The sequence below is a fragment of the Pyxicephalus adspersus genome, chromosome 6 (genome assembly GCF_032062135.1).
Source record: "Pyxicephalus adspersus chromosome 6, UCB_Pads_2.0, whole genome shotgun sequence".
Taxonomy (NCBI): Eukaryota; Metazoa; Chordata; class Amphibia; order Anura; family Pyxicephalidae; genus Pyxicephalus; species Pyxicephalus adspersus.
The window spans coordinates 7074888-7094466 of NC_092863.1; the positions used below are offsets into that span (position 1 = coordinate 7074888).

Consider the following 19579-nt stretch of genomic DNA (forward strand, 5'->3'; position numbering starts at 1 on the left):
GTATACATAAAAAATTATGAAAGCATGTAATTAATGAATATGAATGGATTAAAAAGACTTGTGTAGGAAGCATTGAAAGAAAAGAATGTGAGTAATGAAGGCCATGCCCTTTTGGTGGCCAATCATTGTAATCTACACGCTACAGAAAGCTATCATTTCACAATCCTTGTGTGCTTGCTTACTCCATGGTTCGTGCATTTTCCACGCTGCCTTATTGAACTCCGCAGCGTGTTTTGTCTTGCGTACATATCAGGCTGTCACAACGCAGACCAATAAATAAAAGGTGGTTTGGAATGTGTGAGGTTCTGGTAGAATTGCAAAAGGATATTGCGTTCTCTTGAGCGTATAAATCAAGCAAGCTCTGGGACTCTGTACCGAAACACTATTTCTAAAGAAGCAAATTATAGTGACACGTTAGATACATTGTGTTTGTGTGGCGGTGTAGGAATGAACCTATAATTTTCCTGCTCCTGATGTGATTGGATTATTTGCAAGTTCTATGTAGCTAGGCAGTTTATATAACCAAACATCATTTGATGTGTTTCTGAAAAGGAATCGGTATTTTCTAACAATTCAGAAGGGTCACTACTATCATGTTAAGTGTATGTTAGATATAAAAAGGGTCAGTCCACCGAAAAATAAGGTTTCAGCCGCTCACATACAAGAATCTCATAAAATCTCTGCCTGCACAAAGTAGATTCATATGCTCTACAACCTAAAAGAATTGGTTAATATGGGTATGTTTCTTATCCATTATTTGACAGGCAGTAGTAGGCGGAAACGTTGCCGCTCTTTTTTTTGGATGCTATATGCCTTCATAGACTTTAATTGGTGCTGCTTGAAAACACTGCAAGCAATTTTAGGCTTTTGCAAATGTCTTATACAAGCAGTTTTCTGTTTTTTCCAAGAAAATTAAAAATATATAGGATAGGAATAATAGGAATAATAAATAGGAACCATTTTGCCAGGCTTTTGAAGCCCCAAAAAAATATTGCCATGACAGCCTGTTCTTTGCCTGGGGTGCCTGGTGAATGGAAAATGGTTCAAACCAGTGTCAGTTTTGGTACTTTTTGACGGCCTGTTGAGGGTTTCTTTTACCTTTTTTGCCAAGATAGTGTGTTACCAGCACAAAAAGTGACACAGACAGCTCAGCATGATCAACTTGTTGTCCCAGATAGCAAACACATAGAAATGGCACATTTTGTGTGACTGCATCAGACTACCAGTTTAGGAGGAAATGTGTTACTTTTACAAAATCAAATTGGAAGAATGTGTGCAAAAAGAAAACCCTTTAATAATCTTTGTTCTTTTTTTTTCTTCTTGCAGGTATTGAGTGTATGGTTCAATTGCCTGATCCTGAACATTATTGGGAACCAGTCTTCGGCACGTGTGTGTTCATGTTTTCTTTCGTCATTCCTGTCCTGATTATCACTATCTGCTACAGCCTGATGATCAGACGACTGAAGAAAGTTCGTGTTCTGTCTGGGTCAAGGGAGAAGGACCGGAACCTAAGAAGGATCACACGTCTGGTGTTGGTGGTCGTTGCTGTGTTTATTATCTGCTGGACCCCCATCCAGATCTTCGTGTTGGTGCAGAACCTTGGAGCTAAGCCCGACAGTGATGTCAAGGTTGCCATCCTCCTCTTCTGCATTGCCCTTGGCTACACCAACAGCAGCCTTAATCCAGTTCTCTATGCCTTCTTAGATGAGAACTTCAAGGCCTGCTTCAAGAAGTTCTGCTTCCCCTCCGCCTTCCGCCCTGAGCTGCAAATGTCCAACCGCATGTGCAGCATTGCCAAAGATGTTGCCTATGCCTGCAAGAACTCAGATGGTCCGAATAATCCAGCATGACTAGGCATGGAGCTGCCTATGATGGGCGGCGAAGGAGACCAAGTAGGGACTAACCCACAAGCAGAACTGACGCAAATAACTGCTTTGTGACCAAGATGATAGGGGTGTCAAAAGGGACACCTCATTAATTGCAGGAATTTATGCGCACAATGGAAATTACTGCTGAATTCCATTGGTTGTTCAATATACAACTTACCAACTCCTTTACAGGTTGAAGATATGAACAGGTTTCTGCCATCTCAAGTTACTAGAGACCCAACAAGAGGTCCACTCCTTCATTGAAAGCTATCTGAGTTTCCTCATGAAGTGCAGTTTCTATTCATGCCCCACAAGTAAATTGCATTTGTACAGGAAAATTTGTATACAGTCCCAAACCTATTTGCTTAACAGGAGTCAAACATTTAGTGGCTGAACTATCCCATCAAGGAATGACTTGATCATCTATGGGAAAATATCTATTTGTCCATGTGTGCATTTATATTTTTTTAACTAGTGCACATGGAGTTATCTAATATAGACAGGAAGATAAATTATTCAGGATTGACAAAAAACGTAAAATTGCTTGCCAGCCTAGGAACTCTCCTGGGACTTTCTGGCAAACTTTTTCTGCTGCAGCCACATGCACACAAGAGGTCCATGATTGGAAGCCTTAAAGCTTTTCAAAAATGTGAGATTGATTGGTTGTGGCTAGTATTAAAAGCCTCAAACACACATTCTGGTGCCACTCAAAACCGCCTTTTCACAGATAACGAAGCTCCCTTGCAAATTTCAATTCAACAACGTCTTGTTACATCTCGTTGATGTTGTTACTTTAAGGAGTTCACTCACCTTAAACGGTCAGAAGTAAAGGCAGTAAGTAAAATCAGTCCTAATTTTTATTTTTTTATGTTCCGCAAATGGAACATGCCTAAAAACATTATGAAATCTGAACAAGACTATGAGCCTCAAATTTGTATTTTCCGGCTACTGTTCAACAGACACAGAGGACAATGAAAAGTCGATATATGTACAGTTCTACGAGAAGCCTGTCTTTCCTTTTTTTGTCATTGAGTCTGAAAACCATCAAACAGGTCTGTCCTGTCTGTTCTTTATGATCGGACCACATTTGGTCCTGCCCAATGTCCATTTGGCTGACCAGAAAAGAAACCCTTTTTAATCTCCCTGGCGTCACCACTCCTTGAAAGCCTTCTGACCTGTACATAAAGAGACCCAGTCATGTATATACTGTGTATATAGATATATATTATATATTTATAAATATATATTCACACGCACATGTTTTTCAAGCCTCAAAAAGAAAAGAAAAAGCCTTTCTTCACTGGGGATATGCTAAGCTTTGCTCCAGCAAGTGAGGAATCAAATTTAGCAGCCAAAGGCAAAAAGTGACTTTTAGGGGGAAATGTGTAAAATGTAATGTCAAGGACAAGGAGGTAACACAGATTTAGAGAAACTTGCATCGGCCAACATTTTGGCCTACGTGAACAAAACTGAACCCATCAAATGCGAAGAGGATATGATTTGTCCTGAAAGACAGATTGGGTGGTTATCAATGCATCCCTGTCCTATGAGTTGGTGTTTGGACCAGAATACAGCATCAGATGTGAATGCCATAAAAGTGATCGGGCAAAGTTAAAGGGGCACATGACCATTTTACAGTATGACTGAAAGCTTTGCCACTAGGGACAGCCACCATTTTGATTGGTAATGGACTAGGGGTTTAGTGATTTGGAATGTAGAAGATGCATTTGATGTGGGAATCCACAAATTCTTAACATGTGAAAAGAATGCATAGCAAAGATATCATTTTCACAGTCAGCTGGGGATAATAGATTTTAGTCGGTGCTTGTGGTTGACTAGAACTGCAAATGATAAATGGCTCAGTCAGGGCTATGCCAACCAACCTTTCAGTTTAACCTTTGGAACTGGAAATCACTGGACACTGGCAATAAGGCTTGCATAAGTACAACTGGCAATACACACAAAAGCATATCTGGACGGTAGCTAAAATAGAAGAAAGTTTGCAAGATTCCATGTTTCTAAAAATAATGTATATCCATTTTTTAAGAATACTAAAGAACAGACAATGAAACATACTTGCTAATATCTATATTAGCCAGAATTGACTTAAGTGCACCTAATGCCAAAATTCCTCCACATGTCATTCAAATTGGCTTGAGTGGCCACTAGAACAGTCCTATTGGACAATGGGGTTAGCAGTTGATGGACCTTATAATGTAAAAGTATGACACTAGAACACCAATCTTTCACAACAGCTGTCTAAATGAGAATTTCATATACATTGGAAAAATCTCCTTTTCCTTGTCTGATCTACAAGACGAAAAATGAAGATACATTTTCCTAATAAAGGGAATTTAGTTTCATCCCCCTCCACTCTATCCAAGAATAATAGATCTTATTGGTAGGGTAGAAAAACCTTCTAAGCTAAACCAAGAGCTCTTGAGTGTATTGCCATAAGTGTGACAGAAACTCATTACATCGGTCATAAAAATGCCTGCCAATCACTACTCATCTCAATCATAGTACTTAAGTGTTTTTGTCACAATGTGTACTAAGTGCACTGGTCACACATTAGCATTGATTGAGCTCTTCAAAGGTCCATGTTTTCCTAAATATAAGTTAAAAAGCCCCTCGGACCCTTGCTAAAGGGCTGACTGGATGAGAAGATGTATTCGAGCCACATGACTGCAAATATTTTGCCCAGAAAAATTAACTTTAGTTTTAGAAACACAGGCTCACTAAAAAGGTTGCATGGCGAGCACTGACGCCATTTTGTTTTATTTCATACCCTTCCATCTAGAGGTAGAGGAAGCTTTCTGTAAATGAATATTCAGAAATATAGCTTCACTGATCACCAGAACATTTTGTACAATTGCAACACCTAAAAGAACTGTGGCCAGGCATATAACAATATATAGACATATTCCAATTTGCAGATTCTCAACAAGCAGTAAAATGTTTTAACACAAGCTCTTGCTAACCATTTTAGCTGCAGTTGTAATGGAGTAACTCATCCTCAAATCACCAAGAAAAAAAAAAACTAACTTTTGCTTTTCCCTATTAGTTCATTTGGTTTCCACCAGCAGTGAGCTTGCAGCCGGGGAACTTTCCAGTCTGCAATGCTATCACAAAGCAAACGTGCCACAAGAGGGGAGAGACTCAAGAGCAGACTTAATATACAGCAAAGCTTCTTCACTGCTTGTTAAAAATAGGTAAATAGTTTAATGTCTAAATCAGCCTTTCTTGACCTTTTTAACATGGGAAAACACTTGAAATAACTTCCAGCTAATTAGGGAACCCCTTCAATAAATATTATTTCCACACCTTACAGTACATTAGTGTTGTGGTCAGTGAGAAGAATGCTTCGTAGATTGCTGGCCAGTGGGAAGAATGTCACCTATACAGATAGCCAAAGCCAACCCAGCCAAAAACTTTATTGGTGTCACATAAAGAGTTACAAATTGCTCTTTTCTCAAGGAACCTCTAGCAACCTCTGGAGGAACCCTGGTTAAGAAACACTGGTCTATAGCCTGGTTACAGTTCTGCTCCCCTGGCACGATTTACTCCAGTGGATTCAAAACACTCATTGTGCTCATTTTCCTTCCATTGTAATAGTACTCACCCAACACTGAAACTGGCTGTACTTGTTGCAGTCTGATTGCACAATCTCTGTACAAGCTCCTATAGATTTACCAAATCCACCTTTATAAGGTAGATCTAACCTAGGATTTAGGTCTGAAACTCCAAGTTACTTAGGTGTATTTTTTGACCTATTGCATCAATGCATTCTAAATCACTGGCCTTGATGTAGATCAGAAAATCTGAATTCAGTTGCTGCGTAATCAGAATCCGCATGATGGCTGGCAAATCCGGCTGGTCCAAGTATTTACTTTATGATAGATATCCTCTAAAATACCATAAAGGGTTTCAATATTAGGATGTCTTGTCCCTTTAATAAGTTTGGCAACACATTGGTGCTGAATTCTACATCCTGTATACCTAATATTGATTACAGCCATTCCATAATGAAATTGACTTTTAAACTCTGCCCACTAGCAGCCTAACCCCACCCATGAGCAACCCAGTTTTACCTAGTAATGTTCTAAATGTTTATTTTTTGTCAATCATAGTTTCTAGCTCTGAGAATTATTGAGATAAAGTCAAAAAGGATGGCAAACATTTATTTTCACTGGAAATGTTGTTTTAAAAGTTTGAATAATATATTGTCTTTATCTTAAGGGGAACAGTGCAATCTTCGTGCAGTAGTGCCTTACTGCAAACTACATGTGTTTTCTAATTAATTGGACAATTTTAGAGTCTCATATGAAGAAGGGATTGGACGGAAGGACCTTAATACGGAGGTACCTCATTGGTCGGCTTTAGACGTCCGTGGCTCCTACTGGAATTTTTGTGACCTTCCTACTTCTGTACAGATCTTTTCTGCTTGCTCCAGTGTTCTGTGACTGTAACATGCTGCTTTGTGGGATGCAGGCTCTTGTCTCATGTGTTTCCTGTATTCCCGACCTGCTGAATGTCTGCCCTGCACTGGAAGGTTCTGGGTTCTGTCACTCACCTGTGAAGATTTTCTCTGATCTATACTGTCATTGTGCTTGCCACTGCAGCGAGGGCTATATTCTGGGGTGCTATGTTGGCTCTGGATGGTGAATGAAACCTTAATGGCTTGCTAAAATATTAAAGACCAACACCACCCACCAATGTTACTACATGGACTTACTCTAATATAAAGATGAAAGCTAGCTGGCTAACGTAGGTTAGCACACTTTACACCTGACTTGTGCAAAGTGAGCTAACTTTTATTTTTTCTTCTATACATTTTCTACTTATGTCAGTTTGGCTGCTCTGGTTTATTTTGCTTTGCACACAGCCATTGTACCTTACCTAATATAATTCTTAATAATCTTGATCATGATGAAGTTGAATGTCCTATAAGAATTAGATTAGTGTGAAAGTTTGAGGGTTCTTTAACGTAGACCAAGCTTATTTTCATATGCCACCTAAAACACTGCTTGTGTTAAAGTGCATAGTTACTGCATATACTAATATAATAATAATATATTTCTTTAGGGGAGGCTTTAGCTGCGTTTTTCTCCACTGCCTCCTCCGTCAATGAATTTAGTGGCTGCAATGCTAAAGTGCCTGACTAAAGGATAGTCTGCATTTTCCTCCCAGCAACCAATTAGTGCCTATGTAATATGGTCTAACTTACCTTGGCAGCTAGAAAGAAAGAAACTGTTTTGTTGTAGGAAATATAAAAAAGTTCTGAGTTCTCAGAGCGTTCCCACATGAATCCCTAAACCACATATACCCAGATACCCAGATAACGCCACTTAAATCTTTCTCTATACCCAGAAGGCCTGATACATAAGTAAAGGTTCCTGCAGTGTAGGAGGAGACCAGGGAGCACAGCACAGTCACTTTAATATGAATGGATGCATTTCTTTCAAGTATATTTAAATCTCTTCGATTTGATACCTTTGGTCCGTTATGTATTCTTTTGAAAGCATTTTGACCTATCTAAGTCCAAAAAATACTTACTATGTTAGAAATCCAAAGCCGCCCTGTGTCCCTTTTCAAATAGACCCCCAGGTATTGGAACTGCAGAATGATCAGTATCCATGTTGTAATCATGAGAGTAGTTGGGTTGTAGCCAATTTAGCAAAGGAACTGAGCAGCGCTGACACCAATTAGTTGACAAAAATTGGTTTTAAATCCATAACTAAACTTAAAAGCAAAGTATATTTCTGGCAGATCTATGAGTGTCTCTTAAGACGTATAAAAACAGATCCCGAGTGTGGAATAATTCTATAGCAATGGGTCTTGCTGTAGGGTCACCAGTGTGTTGTGATAACCGTCTGTGTTCACGCATGCATTACTACAGCCTGCGTCTACATTAAATCATTCTTAATGGCACTCCAATTGCACCTTACCAGGATAGTGCAGCACAGCTTTGCACTGCTCATTTAAAAGACTAACATGCACAGCTTTTCTGTGCAATTAATGCCAACGTGAATGGTAATGGATCTTAAAAATTTACAGTGCACAGCCATTGATGGAACTAAGCCTAAAGCTTCAAAATTGTGATTAATATGCCTCATGTGTGCAAGGTGGTGCCTTCCAGTGCATGCCTTTCTCATTGTCAGATAGAGGAACAGCTAAATTAATTAGAGAGGCTCATTTATTATCTCACACATGGCAGATATAAAGTGAGGGAACCTTGAAGAAGCTGGGCTAGAATGGATGAAGGTAACTTCAAGCAGATCTGCAATGTTCACAGCACTTTAGTGTATATGATTGCCACATTCATAATCAATGTTTTATTATATACACTTTATGTACAGATGGGTTTTTACACCCAGATAATTCCATGCCTGCGCTTAGAACTTCCATTCTATTCACCCACCAAGGTCACCCTTTTCCACAATAATGCTTTAAAGTGATGTGCTCTCGCTGGAATAATTTCGCTCCAATTATCAAGCACATGTATCAAGCTAATGTTATGCAGAACAAATGAATGCAATTATGCTGTTTTCTTGTTAATAGAATTACTGATGCTTCATGTGTAAAATCCACAGAAGCCATTAATCTTTTCAACACGTCCTGTTCCCTTTTCTGCCTTCCGCCCTTTTCCCGCAGCAGTTCAGCGGATTATGCACAGCGGTAAAATCCTGCGTCTAGACTTTAGCGTGGTTACAAACGAGAAGTGAAGGTCGCTCACCTTCAAGGCACGCTCTAGATTCAGGCCTGTGCATGCTCAGTAGGCTCTGTTAAGATTTGACGTATTAAAAAAGGTACAGTTTATTATCATGAAATAAAGAGATGGCTGGTGTAAAATGTGCAGTGACGGAGATTTAAATAAGTCCTTTGCCAGAAAAGGGGTGGCATAGAAGCTCAAGTGATGTTTTAGCTTAAATTAGCTCAGGAATACCAAATCAAAGTGAGTGCAGAGAAAGATTTTTAATCTTTTTGTGGATGCAGAGGTCACTCTGCACAGGTCTGATACATCAGCCTCATCGAGCTGCATTTAACAAAGTTCAAGCTTTGGTGCAACAGGGGGACTTTGCAGGGAGATCATTGGAAAAGTATGTGAGCCCCTTCGTGCAATAAGGGTTGTGTTTGTTACAATTGCCCCACGTTTGTTTAACTTAATACTTCTGATCTTCTGCAGGCAATATGCAGCCATTACCTGTCATCCCATCATTAGGTACATGGCATTTGTCTGGGCAGGTTTTTCTGGTGGTGAGAACAAAGACCCGTGCCATGCATGTTAAGAAGCTTCCATTAAAAGCCTGTGTGACAAGGTGACAACTCAGGAGCGTTAAAGGGAGACAATTTTATCACCCTATAACACCCTCTGTAAACAAGGACAGGTATTATTTAATGAAAGCTGCAGAGACAATATTGCAAGGATTTTAGAAATAACATTAATTCAGATTTAAGAGATCAGGTTTTAGTTTAGGCAATGCACAGCTTAGGGATAGACCGGAGAACAAAAGCTAGTTTGATGAGTGTTGTCACACTCCTCAGGGTGAGCACAGGAAATTACAGCATGTATGGAGACAGTAATATTCCCTTTTTTTTTTAGTATGAATGCCGATTTTAATAAACCGTACGGCATATCTCCCTAATACCATTAGCTGACAATTTCTGCTTGGCAAATTCAATCTAAGTACTTTCACTGAAATTGGATCGTCTTCATGAGGAAAGCTGCCCCATATTTGGAAGGGCTTCCCTTCCCTTGCCATCGTTAAATGCATTTTCTGGAGCTCTGGGACTCCATTGGGAAGAACAACTTTGTCCTGATTGACAGCAGTTCTAGCTCAGAGATTGCTGCTGCTTTTTCGCAATTATGGCAGCTTCTGTAGCCATTGACATTTATTGTTTTATTTAAAGGGACAATTCACCCACAGATAAATCGTTTTTTAGTAGAATAAAGTGTATCTAATACAAAACTCGAGGACAATCACCCTTTTCATTAGTCCCATGACCATTGTCATTGCAAGGCAGGAAGATTTTCTGATTTTAGCATGGCAGCACTGTTTGTTAGATAGCACTTGCATTCCATTGATTTATTTTTACTTGGGGAATCGCTCTATAAGTCGACAGCTGTTAATTAAGTCACCGTCGCAAACAGCCGTTGAGTAGGTGCTGACCCCTGAACATCTGGGTAGATGCTAATTTTATCTGGTTTTAGGAGACGGATGTCAGATTTCTCAACTGCACTGCATGGCAGATGAGCCAGATAATGTTGTTCTTGCTAATTAAGGCCGGAAACAGTGCTGACAGTGAGACAGAACCTTATTGCTGCTCCCCATTACCTCGACCCTTATTACCTTGCACCGATTAGTTTTCTAGAGTCATTCTCTCTCCCGCCTGCTCTCCTTGTCAAGAGACCATGTAGTCATTTCCTCTCTGCCATTGAGACAGACATCTGTAGACTTTCGGCGGTAGCAGGTCTATGTGCTGCGATAATAATCCCTTATTAATCATAATTAGGCCAAGGGCCTAATTAAAAGTTCATTCTTTAAATTGATAGACCACGTTTCCTCGGCCTGTACAGTGCCAGCTCCTAACGAGGACCAATGCTCTGTGCCAATTCCTGCGGGGTCTCAAATTACCCACACGTCAGCGGGCAATTAATCCTACCGTGGAGACCATGGTTGCTGCCGTTGGGTTGGCCAGTATGCGTAAGGAAATGTTTTTCGTCCTGTTTGCACCAAAATTAAGCTAATTTTCCTAATTTTGAGTTCAGGACTTTTTTTCAACATCCTTTTTGAAGCAGAATTCCAGGGAAAGAGCTTATAGATTATATTCCTGTCCATTCAGTCCTAACGTTTTTATATCATAAAATTTTACCAAAATATTTCACCCTCCTCACCCTAATGAACAGTGAAATGAGAAGTAGTAGACTGCTAAGTTCACCTCTGTCACTCAGCATACTCTTTGCACTGCAGTAAACATTATTGGCTCCCAGTTGGGGGTACAGGGGCTACAAAAGGCTGATATCAAGTCGTGTTTAGGAACTGCTTAAAATGCATCCGCTACTGAGTTAGATCTAAGGGCCTGCAATCAGCAAAGCTCATGTTGAGAAGCTCTGACTCGTCAGGGAACATTGCAGACCTCTGCATACACACAGAAAGCAAGGACCCTTCTCTGCAACATGCTAGCAGGGGACAGGCTTTTCTTCTTAGGCTGTGGCTGCTTTCCAAAGGAAATGGACTTTGAAAACAGATTGCTTTGATGCATCTGTAATGCATTTTGCTGCATTAAATGGAAAGATTGATTGGGCTTTAAATTAATTCAAGGGCTATTTGGTGGTGGTGGGGACGGGACAGCCTAATGTTTATGTAACTACACCAAATAACTCCTTCTTCTATACCATCATTCATTGAGTTGTCCATCTCAAGCTAAAGAAGTATATCCTAGCAGGTCCTGATAATGACTGATAATTTTAAATTAACTTTGTTGGTGTGGTAAAGTTGGTGCAAAATATTTTATTGCATTAAGGTTCAAACAAAATCCAGAGCCAAAACAAGCCATGAAATTTGTTTTATTGCAGACCAGTCATTGCACAAGAATAACAGTCGCCTAGCTGCAGTATAACAAGCGCATCTGACAGTCCAGATTGAAACAAAACCTAACTGGTGAATGTGTCCGCACAGAACCGATCTCTACACTATTATTGTGAACTTTTAAAAGTTCGGAGAACTGACTTGTACATCTTAACAAAGCACTTTTTTTACTATTCGCTTTAGGTGGGAAGATTGTAAGATTTTGGGTCTGGTGCCATGGTTGCACTCCCCACGCATGTTGGGTCTGTGGGGGTGGAAATGTATGCTGCACACGTGCCCTGCTGCCATAAATGCACTTTAGTAGAAGCTGGAAAACTTCCAGAGACCCCAACAATTAGTGTGATTTCTAACATAACCAAATGACCGATTTACAGATATTTTTGCATGGAAATGTGTCAGATCTCCAGGGAGTTGGATAATACAGCCCATTGAGATCCAAGAGGCATTATATTAAATCAAATGAGTTTTAAAATAGATTTACATACCCACTGCTAATCTGAATGGTAACTGTAGTTATAGGACTACACTAGGTGAATTTCCTTAGTCTGTTGTCAAAGGGCTGTGTGATTGTAGCATTAGGTCTGTGTGGTCATTGTTTTTGAGATTTAAGGACTGTATAGCTTTACAGACCTTTTATTGAGAATGTAGAGTTAGTGCTGTGTGATTATTTTTTACCTGTACTAATGATGACTGTACTTTTAGGACTTTCTAGCTGTAGAAAAGTTTTAATGCTATGTGCCTATTCTGACCCTGTGGACAATTCTGAGTCTGGATCCAAATAAACGACTGTAATAATTCTAACTGCATTTACAGGACTGTGAGCCTGACTGTAGTTCTTGGACTTTGTGGCAGTTATGGTGTAAGCCCGACTACAGCCATCACATAGTCAAAGGGCTTTATTACAGTAGTTATAGGACTATAGGACTGAACCTACTCTGACTGTAGTTTTATGACTCAATTTTTCCTGTACTAATAAGACTGTAGGTTTTTGTTTGCTATACTATGTTACTTTGCCAACTCGACTGACATTTGTGGGTCCTACTGAGCCCACATAAAGGGCTCTGAGGCTGTTCTAATTCTAACTGTAGTCATGGGACTGTCTGACTTTACTCAACCTGTCACTGAAGGTTTGTGTGGTGTGATTCCTTTTTTTCAAGGAATATGCGATAGTGCTTTTCCTGTGCTAAGTGAGACTGTAGTTGCAGGAGTTTTGACTGTACTATATTTACCCTGACTACACTGGTTTGACCACAGATAAATAGCCTTGTGACTGTACTGTCAGTATAACTAACAGTAGTTTTAGGACTGTGTGACTTTGTTGACATCGCACTGACTGTAGTTTTTTGGCTGTGTAGTTGTACTGGTTGTTCTTACAAGAGTTCAAAGCTGTAGCTATCCTGACTGTAGTTTTAATTTATGTGACTGTACTGATCCTATCTATAATTTGTGGTCCATACTGAGCGTGACTACAGAGGCTTGGCGACTGTACTATCCTCAACTGAGCCTGGCTGTGGTTGTAAATTTGGGTGGCAATGGTGGTGTAAGTCTGACTGTAGTTTCAATCCCCCAGTGACTAAAGCAAATCTAATTAAAGTAATAGACCCGTGTGCCTGTACTGAACCTGACACAGTTATGGGTTTGTGTGACCATAGGGTGCCTAACTTGAGTCGGAGGGCTGTACCGATTCAATTACTGTACTGTATACCTAGACTGGTTTTTTCTAAAATTACAGGACTGTGCTACAACTCCCCAACATTTGTCAAAGGGCTATGTGACAGTAGTATTTTAAGACATTTGGTATTTATAGGATTTTTGTACTGATTCTGACTGTAGTTCCTGGAGCGTGTAACTGTACTTTGTGTGACTTCAGTTACAGGACTGAGTGATTGTATTGTGCCTGATCACAACTGTAGAATTTTATGACTGTTATGTGTGTGGCTCTAATATTTGTACAGTATAGCTGTTGCAGGGCTGAATGACTGTTTTGACTGTTGCCAAAAGGCTGCGTGACTGTAATTGCCATAATTGGCTTTAATGACTATGTTAGTATAATCATCTCGACTGTAGTTATAGGACGTTGTGACTGATTTTCCTGACTGTAGTTACTGGCCTGGGAAAAAATACTATTATATGATTTAGGACTATTGTTTTGACATGCAAAGACAGTTGGCATTAACAGCGAGCCTATATGGTGAGGCTGGGGCTAGGTTAGTTGAGATTTCTTGACCCACAAAATTGTTTTGATTGATGCTCACATATTCAGTTATCCACCTATATCTCCTGGAGAAAGGCGATGAATCAGAATCCATGCGTTTGTGTCCCCCCTTTTATTTTTATTTATTGTAGGGTTCCTCTAGAGGGTCAGGTGGTGATTTACCTTGCCCATATCCATTTCTCCATGCATTTTTAGCTGACCTTTTAAGGATCACAGCCCTTCTCTAACTACATATCCAAAGGGTCCCCTTATAATTACCCTAATCCTGAAGCAGATCCCGTCTCTATCTTCTCCTGCAACTACTAAACTGCACTTATGTGATTCTAAGGGCTGTCGTATTCTCTCCTTGCTATGCAGGTGCATTGTTCTGTACGTGGATGAATCTGGGGGTGCCACTGGCTGTGCCAGTCGGGGTGCCCTCCTGTATCGTTCCGTTAAATATGTAATAAACATGTAATGGTTCTGGACGATCTGTGCAATTTTCTCTGACCTTTTCCATCTCTAGTCTCTCACAGGCGTATGACTGAATAACGCAATTAACTGGGGGCCCTAATGCTGGGGCAAATAGGCATCCTGACATTTTGCCGCTTCTTGAGTGAGACGGAAACAGCACGTGACTTCCAAGAAATGTCACTCCATAGCCGCTTCTGCTTGTGATGATTTATTTATAAAGTGTCCTGTGTATGCTGCGTAATATTCACACAATATTAAACAGATACAAATTGGTACCGTGAAATGATTATAATTTATGAAGTGCAGAAAAAAAAGAAACAATGCTAGAACACTGCTAGTCTGCTGTTCATGGTCATTGTGAAAATAAAGGGGTCCAAATTGTTCTGTTTAGCTGTGATGGTCTTATAAAATCCAGAGAACCAGCAAGCTGCGTTGCGCACACTGGGCTTGATTTAAAAAAAGCTCTCCAAGGCTGGAGGAGATATACTTTTATCAGTGAAGCTGGGTGATCCAGCAAACCTGGAATGGATTTCTTAAGAGTCATTTGCTATTTGTTAACAAATATTTTCAATCCTGGATGAGATCCATTCCAGTTTTGCTGGATCACCCAGCTTCACTGCTGAAAGTGTATCCTCTCCAGCCTTGGAGAGCTTTAATAAATCAGGCCCACTGCATCCATTTTATTGCTTTCCGGCAAGGGGCGTACATGTTACTGCAACACAACACATCATGCATGTATTAAGGAATTATGGTGGCACTCCAACGCTGATTCCCAAGGGTTGCAGCACACATAGCAATGTGCTATATTAAATTACAGTGTGCTCCGATGGCAAACATATCCATATCATTTTTTTGTCCATTCTGGTGAACACATTGCAGAATACCATGCAACATAACAGGTGGAAGAATGTGAAAAGGTAGTAAAGCTTTAAAAGTCACAAAGGCCCTTTTGTACTTAAAATTATACTCCCTTTATGCAATATATATATATATATACATATATATATATATGTACATTGCCTAAAGACATTGGAGCTTGGGATTTATGTTTTGCACTTGGCCACCTTGCAAGATAATAAACTTATCAGATGAAAATATAGATCATTGTGTTTTAGCCCTTGTATTTATCCTGAACGCTGCAGCATAAAAGGGAGGTTACTGAGCAAAGAAACATATAAAAAGGAAGCTGCCGTCCCTTCTCGAAGAACATTTTAGCTAACTTAAGTTTTATCAACTTTAGCATTGTTTCCTGGCCTGACATAAAAGTTTATTAATTGGTGTTAGTTATTGGCTGGAGTTGCTCTGTACCTCTTAATGGAAATAGATTCCACAAATGGACTTAGAAATTAACCAGGCACTGGGATAGCTAATGAGATTTACTCTATGGAAATAAAATATTCCCTGTAATCAGATGCACTAGTTTATATTTAACAGATCTATATATGATATCTCAATCACAACTGCAGAACCAAAAGAATTCTGTTAAGGGCCTATTATGCTAATGTTGATTGGGTACATGTGCACAATTCTCCTGAATGCAGCCTGTCCCCCTCTTCCAAATATTAAAAAAAGCAGCTCTGAATCAGAAGGCGGCAGTGTCACCGTAACAGAAATATATGGTACATGTTTCATTGTAGACATATGTTTCAGACAGCATTCCCACTTTTGTTGCATCTCCAGAACAAGACACTGCAAAAAGCAATATGATAACTTGTAAACATTTCCTACTCTATCCAAAATCTTACCCTATCCAAAACCCCCTATTTGATTATTTAATTGACGGACTTGCTGGAACTTTTAGTGCAGCAAACACAGGAATTAACCAAGCTGTTTGTTGTAAAAGAATGAATCTTTATAAACAAGCCCATGCATCAACCTAATTTGCCTTTGGAGAATATAAATCATCTGGCTCCTGTTTATTCACTCGTCAAGCCCAGGGGGACGTTAAATAATAGAAACATGGATTAAACATGTGTAGCAACAGCAAGTGGCAGCATTTAATTTATACTGTAATTATGCTTTATAAAAAAAAATAAGTCATTGAAAAATGCACTGAACATTTTTCTGTAATTTGTACATGTGCAAAACCTGATTTTGCTTAATCGCTGTAACTTCACGGTCACAATGTAAAAAAACAAAACATATGCTAATTGCATAAAAGATTGGCAAAGGTTAGTGGTATATCTTCCAACTGGGTAAAAGATTTTGGTTCCCCAGGCTTCAGGATTTTTGGGGATTATGGTTGGGTAGGATGGTGGGTAGGTTGCATTCAGAACCACCAATATGGCCAAATATTATGGAGCCATTTATTTCTCCTACAGCTGTTTCATGGCCAGTTAACCATCTGCAATGCAGTGTATAGGAAACCATTGCTCTTATGGGGTAAGCAATTAGAAAATAGTTCACAATAGAGTTTACAAATAAAGAAATTATTTTAGACAGCTAAGCTTGTGTGGCAGCAAGCCGTTGATCCACCTTGGGCACCGAAAAGGCATTCTGGAATTAGTCGCCCTTTAAAAACGACGGTTTGGGAGATGTTTGCAGCATCATTTTCAGGATATAACCCATACTCTGACCTCAACATTGTCACCTGAGAATATTGCAGCCTTGTAATTGAAACCTAACGCTCAAATGCTCCATCTTCTGCTTCCCGCTGGTCCTCTGGAGTCTGCTCCAGTTTCAGGATGTGTCTCTAACAACCGGTAAAACTAGAGAGCAGCAAAGTAGTGGTGACAATGGACTGCAGCTGCAGATTAAATATATTGGAGATCCTGCACTCCTATTATTCTTGCAGCTGCATCTTCTGTGACTTGAACTTTACAGCAATCCTCATACATTAGTGAAAAAGTTCATGGATAAAGATAGATGGATGCTGAGAACAAACACTCCATCCCCATTCCCATATATTTGTTTGCAATGTAATTGAAAGCCCAGCTGATGTCATAAGAATATATATTTATTCAGACAAATATTGTAATATCAGTCTCTATTTTTATAGTTTTACCTTCATTTGCCACTGTTGCTCAGTGTGTCTTAAAATGACTTTGTAATCTGTCAGGCATCAGAAAGTCTCTGAGCAGTTCCAAAATTGTTAGAATTGCCCCCATTCTGGCCAGCGCTGTTTTTCTATATACAGGGCAATTACTCCATATTTTCTTTCCATTTTTCATATCTTTACCCCCAAATCTGCCTTACTTCCCAGGTCCAGTTGCTGCCCAACTCTCTGATGTCATTACATTAGAGGCAGAACCAGGATTGTACATCATGACATAGGAGGGCTTACCCACATTCCAGTTCCAGGGTGAAGAGGACTGGACTGCCAGTTCAGAACCTATTCAGAAAGGGCATGGGATCATTTATCAGCTGGAAGAATGATGGGGGCAGGTTTATAAAACCCTCAATGCCACAAGCAAGAAACTTGTAGTGTACAATGCAATGCAATTCTCAACCAGGGTTCCTCCAGAGGTTGCTGGGAGTTCCTTGGGCAATGAGTTTGCACCTCTTGGGTGAGTTTAAGTGACACCATTGATCTTACAAGGGTGACATTCTTCCTATTGTGTCTTCCTACTGATCCCAACACTAATGTACTGTAAGCTGTAGATAAAGCTATTATATTAGGGGTTCCCCAAGACCTGAAAATTATTTTAAGGATTCCCCTATGTTAAAAATGGGCTGATATGGTGAGTATGACATTTAGGTACACGAGAGGAGCCTGTGTGCTATACTGAACGAAAGGCTGGAGGTCAGCTTTAAGCATAGCCTTCCAGCATGTAGGTTCATTGACAGGAATTAAAGTGGATATGGAAAATGTTCCTACGATTCCTTCGGTTACAGGCCTGCGCACTTACACTGGTAACAATCCTTTCTCTGTGCCTTAGTCTTTAATCAGATTCCTCCTCCCCCTCTTCGACCATTACCATCACAGATACATTACCCTATTGTGTTTCATTACTGCAATGCGTCCAAGTTACCCGCATTCCCCAGCGGGTGAAGCGCCATTGGCTGTTAGAGCAAGGTTTGAAGAAATTGATCATAAAAGAACAATGTTCCAGCCTTAGCTGATTAATCACACGCTGATGGTATTGACTTAGCCCTCGCCGTACGCAAAGGCTTCATTTAAAGCAAAAGTTCACCTTTATATCCTTATATCTTTCTCGCCTGTGAAATCTGCACTTTATTTCCAGTTCTTCCAGAGTTTACGGTATATTACACCACCGCAGTGCTACTCAATAATTTCTTATTAAAACAGGGTGAACATACGCAGTAAACTCTGATCAGATCTGATGGTGAATCAGAAGCCGGAGATGAGCAATGGTTGTTCTGTGCAACTTACAGCAGCTTCTAGGGAACACCATTTTAGCTGAAGTTGGCCTTCATGCAGCAGAAAATGTTTTAGGCACATTGGATGCCTGAGAGACGAGCTAAAAGGCTTTATTAGTTTTGCCTAAAGAAGAACTTTCAGTAAAAAAAAAATACTTTTACAGCTGAAAAGCCCTGGACCCCTTCAAAAACTGATTCTAATAGATTCTGCACCCTGGTTCAGTCCGCATACCAGGTCTAGTAGGTCCTGCACCCTTGATCCCTCCACAAAACCGAATCTAGTAGGTCCTGCGACCTGGATTTCTTTTTTATACCGAATCTAGTAGGTTCTGCACCCTGGTGTGCTCTGCATACCGAGTATAGTAGGTCCTGCCCCCTGGATCCTTCCACATACCGAGTATAGTAGGTGCTGTGCCCTGATTCCCTCCACAAACAGAATTTAGTAGGTCCTGCACCCTGGATCCCTTTGTATTCCGAGTCTAGTAGGTCCTGCGCCCTGGATTCCTTTTCATAACGAATCTAGTAGGTTCTGCACCCTGGTTTGCTCTGCATACCGAGTATAGTAGGTCCTGCTCCCTGGATCTCCTCACATACTGAGTCTAGTAGGTGCTGTGCCCTGGATCCCTCCACAAACCGAGTCTAGTCCTGCGTCCTGGATCTCTTCGCATGCCAAGTCTAGTAGGTCCTGTGCCCTGAGACCCTTTTCATACCGAATCTAGTAGGTCCTGCCCCCTGGATCCCTCCACATACCGAGTATAGTAGGTCCTGCTCCCTGGATCTCCTCGCATACTGAGTCTAGTAGGTCCTGCACCCTGGATCCCTCCACAAACCGAGTCTAGTAGGTCCTGCGCCCTGGATCCCTTTTCATACTGAATCTAGTAGGTTCTGCACCCTGGTTTGCTCTGCATACCAAGTATAGTAGGTCCTTCCCCCTGGATCTCCTCGCATACCAAGTCTAGTAGGTCCTGCGCCCTGGATCTCTGTGCATGCTGAGTCTAGGACAGGGGTCTGCAACCTGCGGCTCCGGAGCCGCATGCGGCTCTTCAGCCTCCTTGTTGTGGCTCCCTTCGGCTGCCGCGGGGAGATCTCTGATGGGGGATCCCCTTTCTCCCAAGACACTGCGGAGGAGGGGG

General features: G+C 40.6%; 1 protein-coding gene across 1 annotated transcript in view; it reads left to right on the plus strand.

Annotated features, from left to right (window-relative positions):
- Window positions 1–14134, plus strand: part of OPRL1 (opioid related nociceptin receptor 1) — a 47275-nt gene extending 33141 nt beyond the window's left edge. Inside the window, exon 4 of the mRNA XM_072414383.1 lies at window positions 1327–14134. Coding sequence (XP_072270484.1) covers window positions 1327–1850 — 524 coding nt within the window. The 3' untranslated portion in view covers window positions 1851–14134. The remainder of the gene's footprint in view (window positions 1–1326) is intronic.
- The last annotated feature ends 5445 nt before the right edge of the window (window positions 14135–19579 follow it).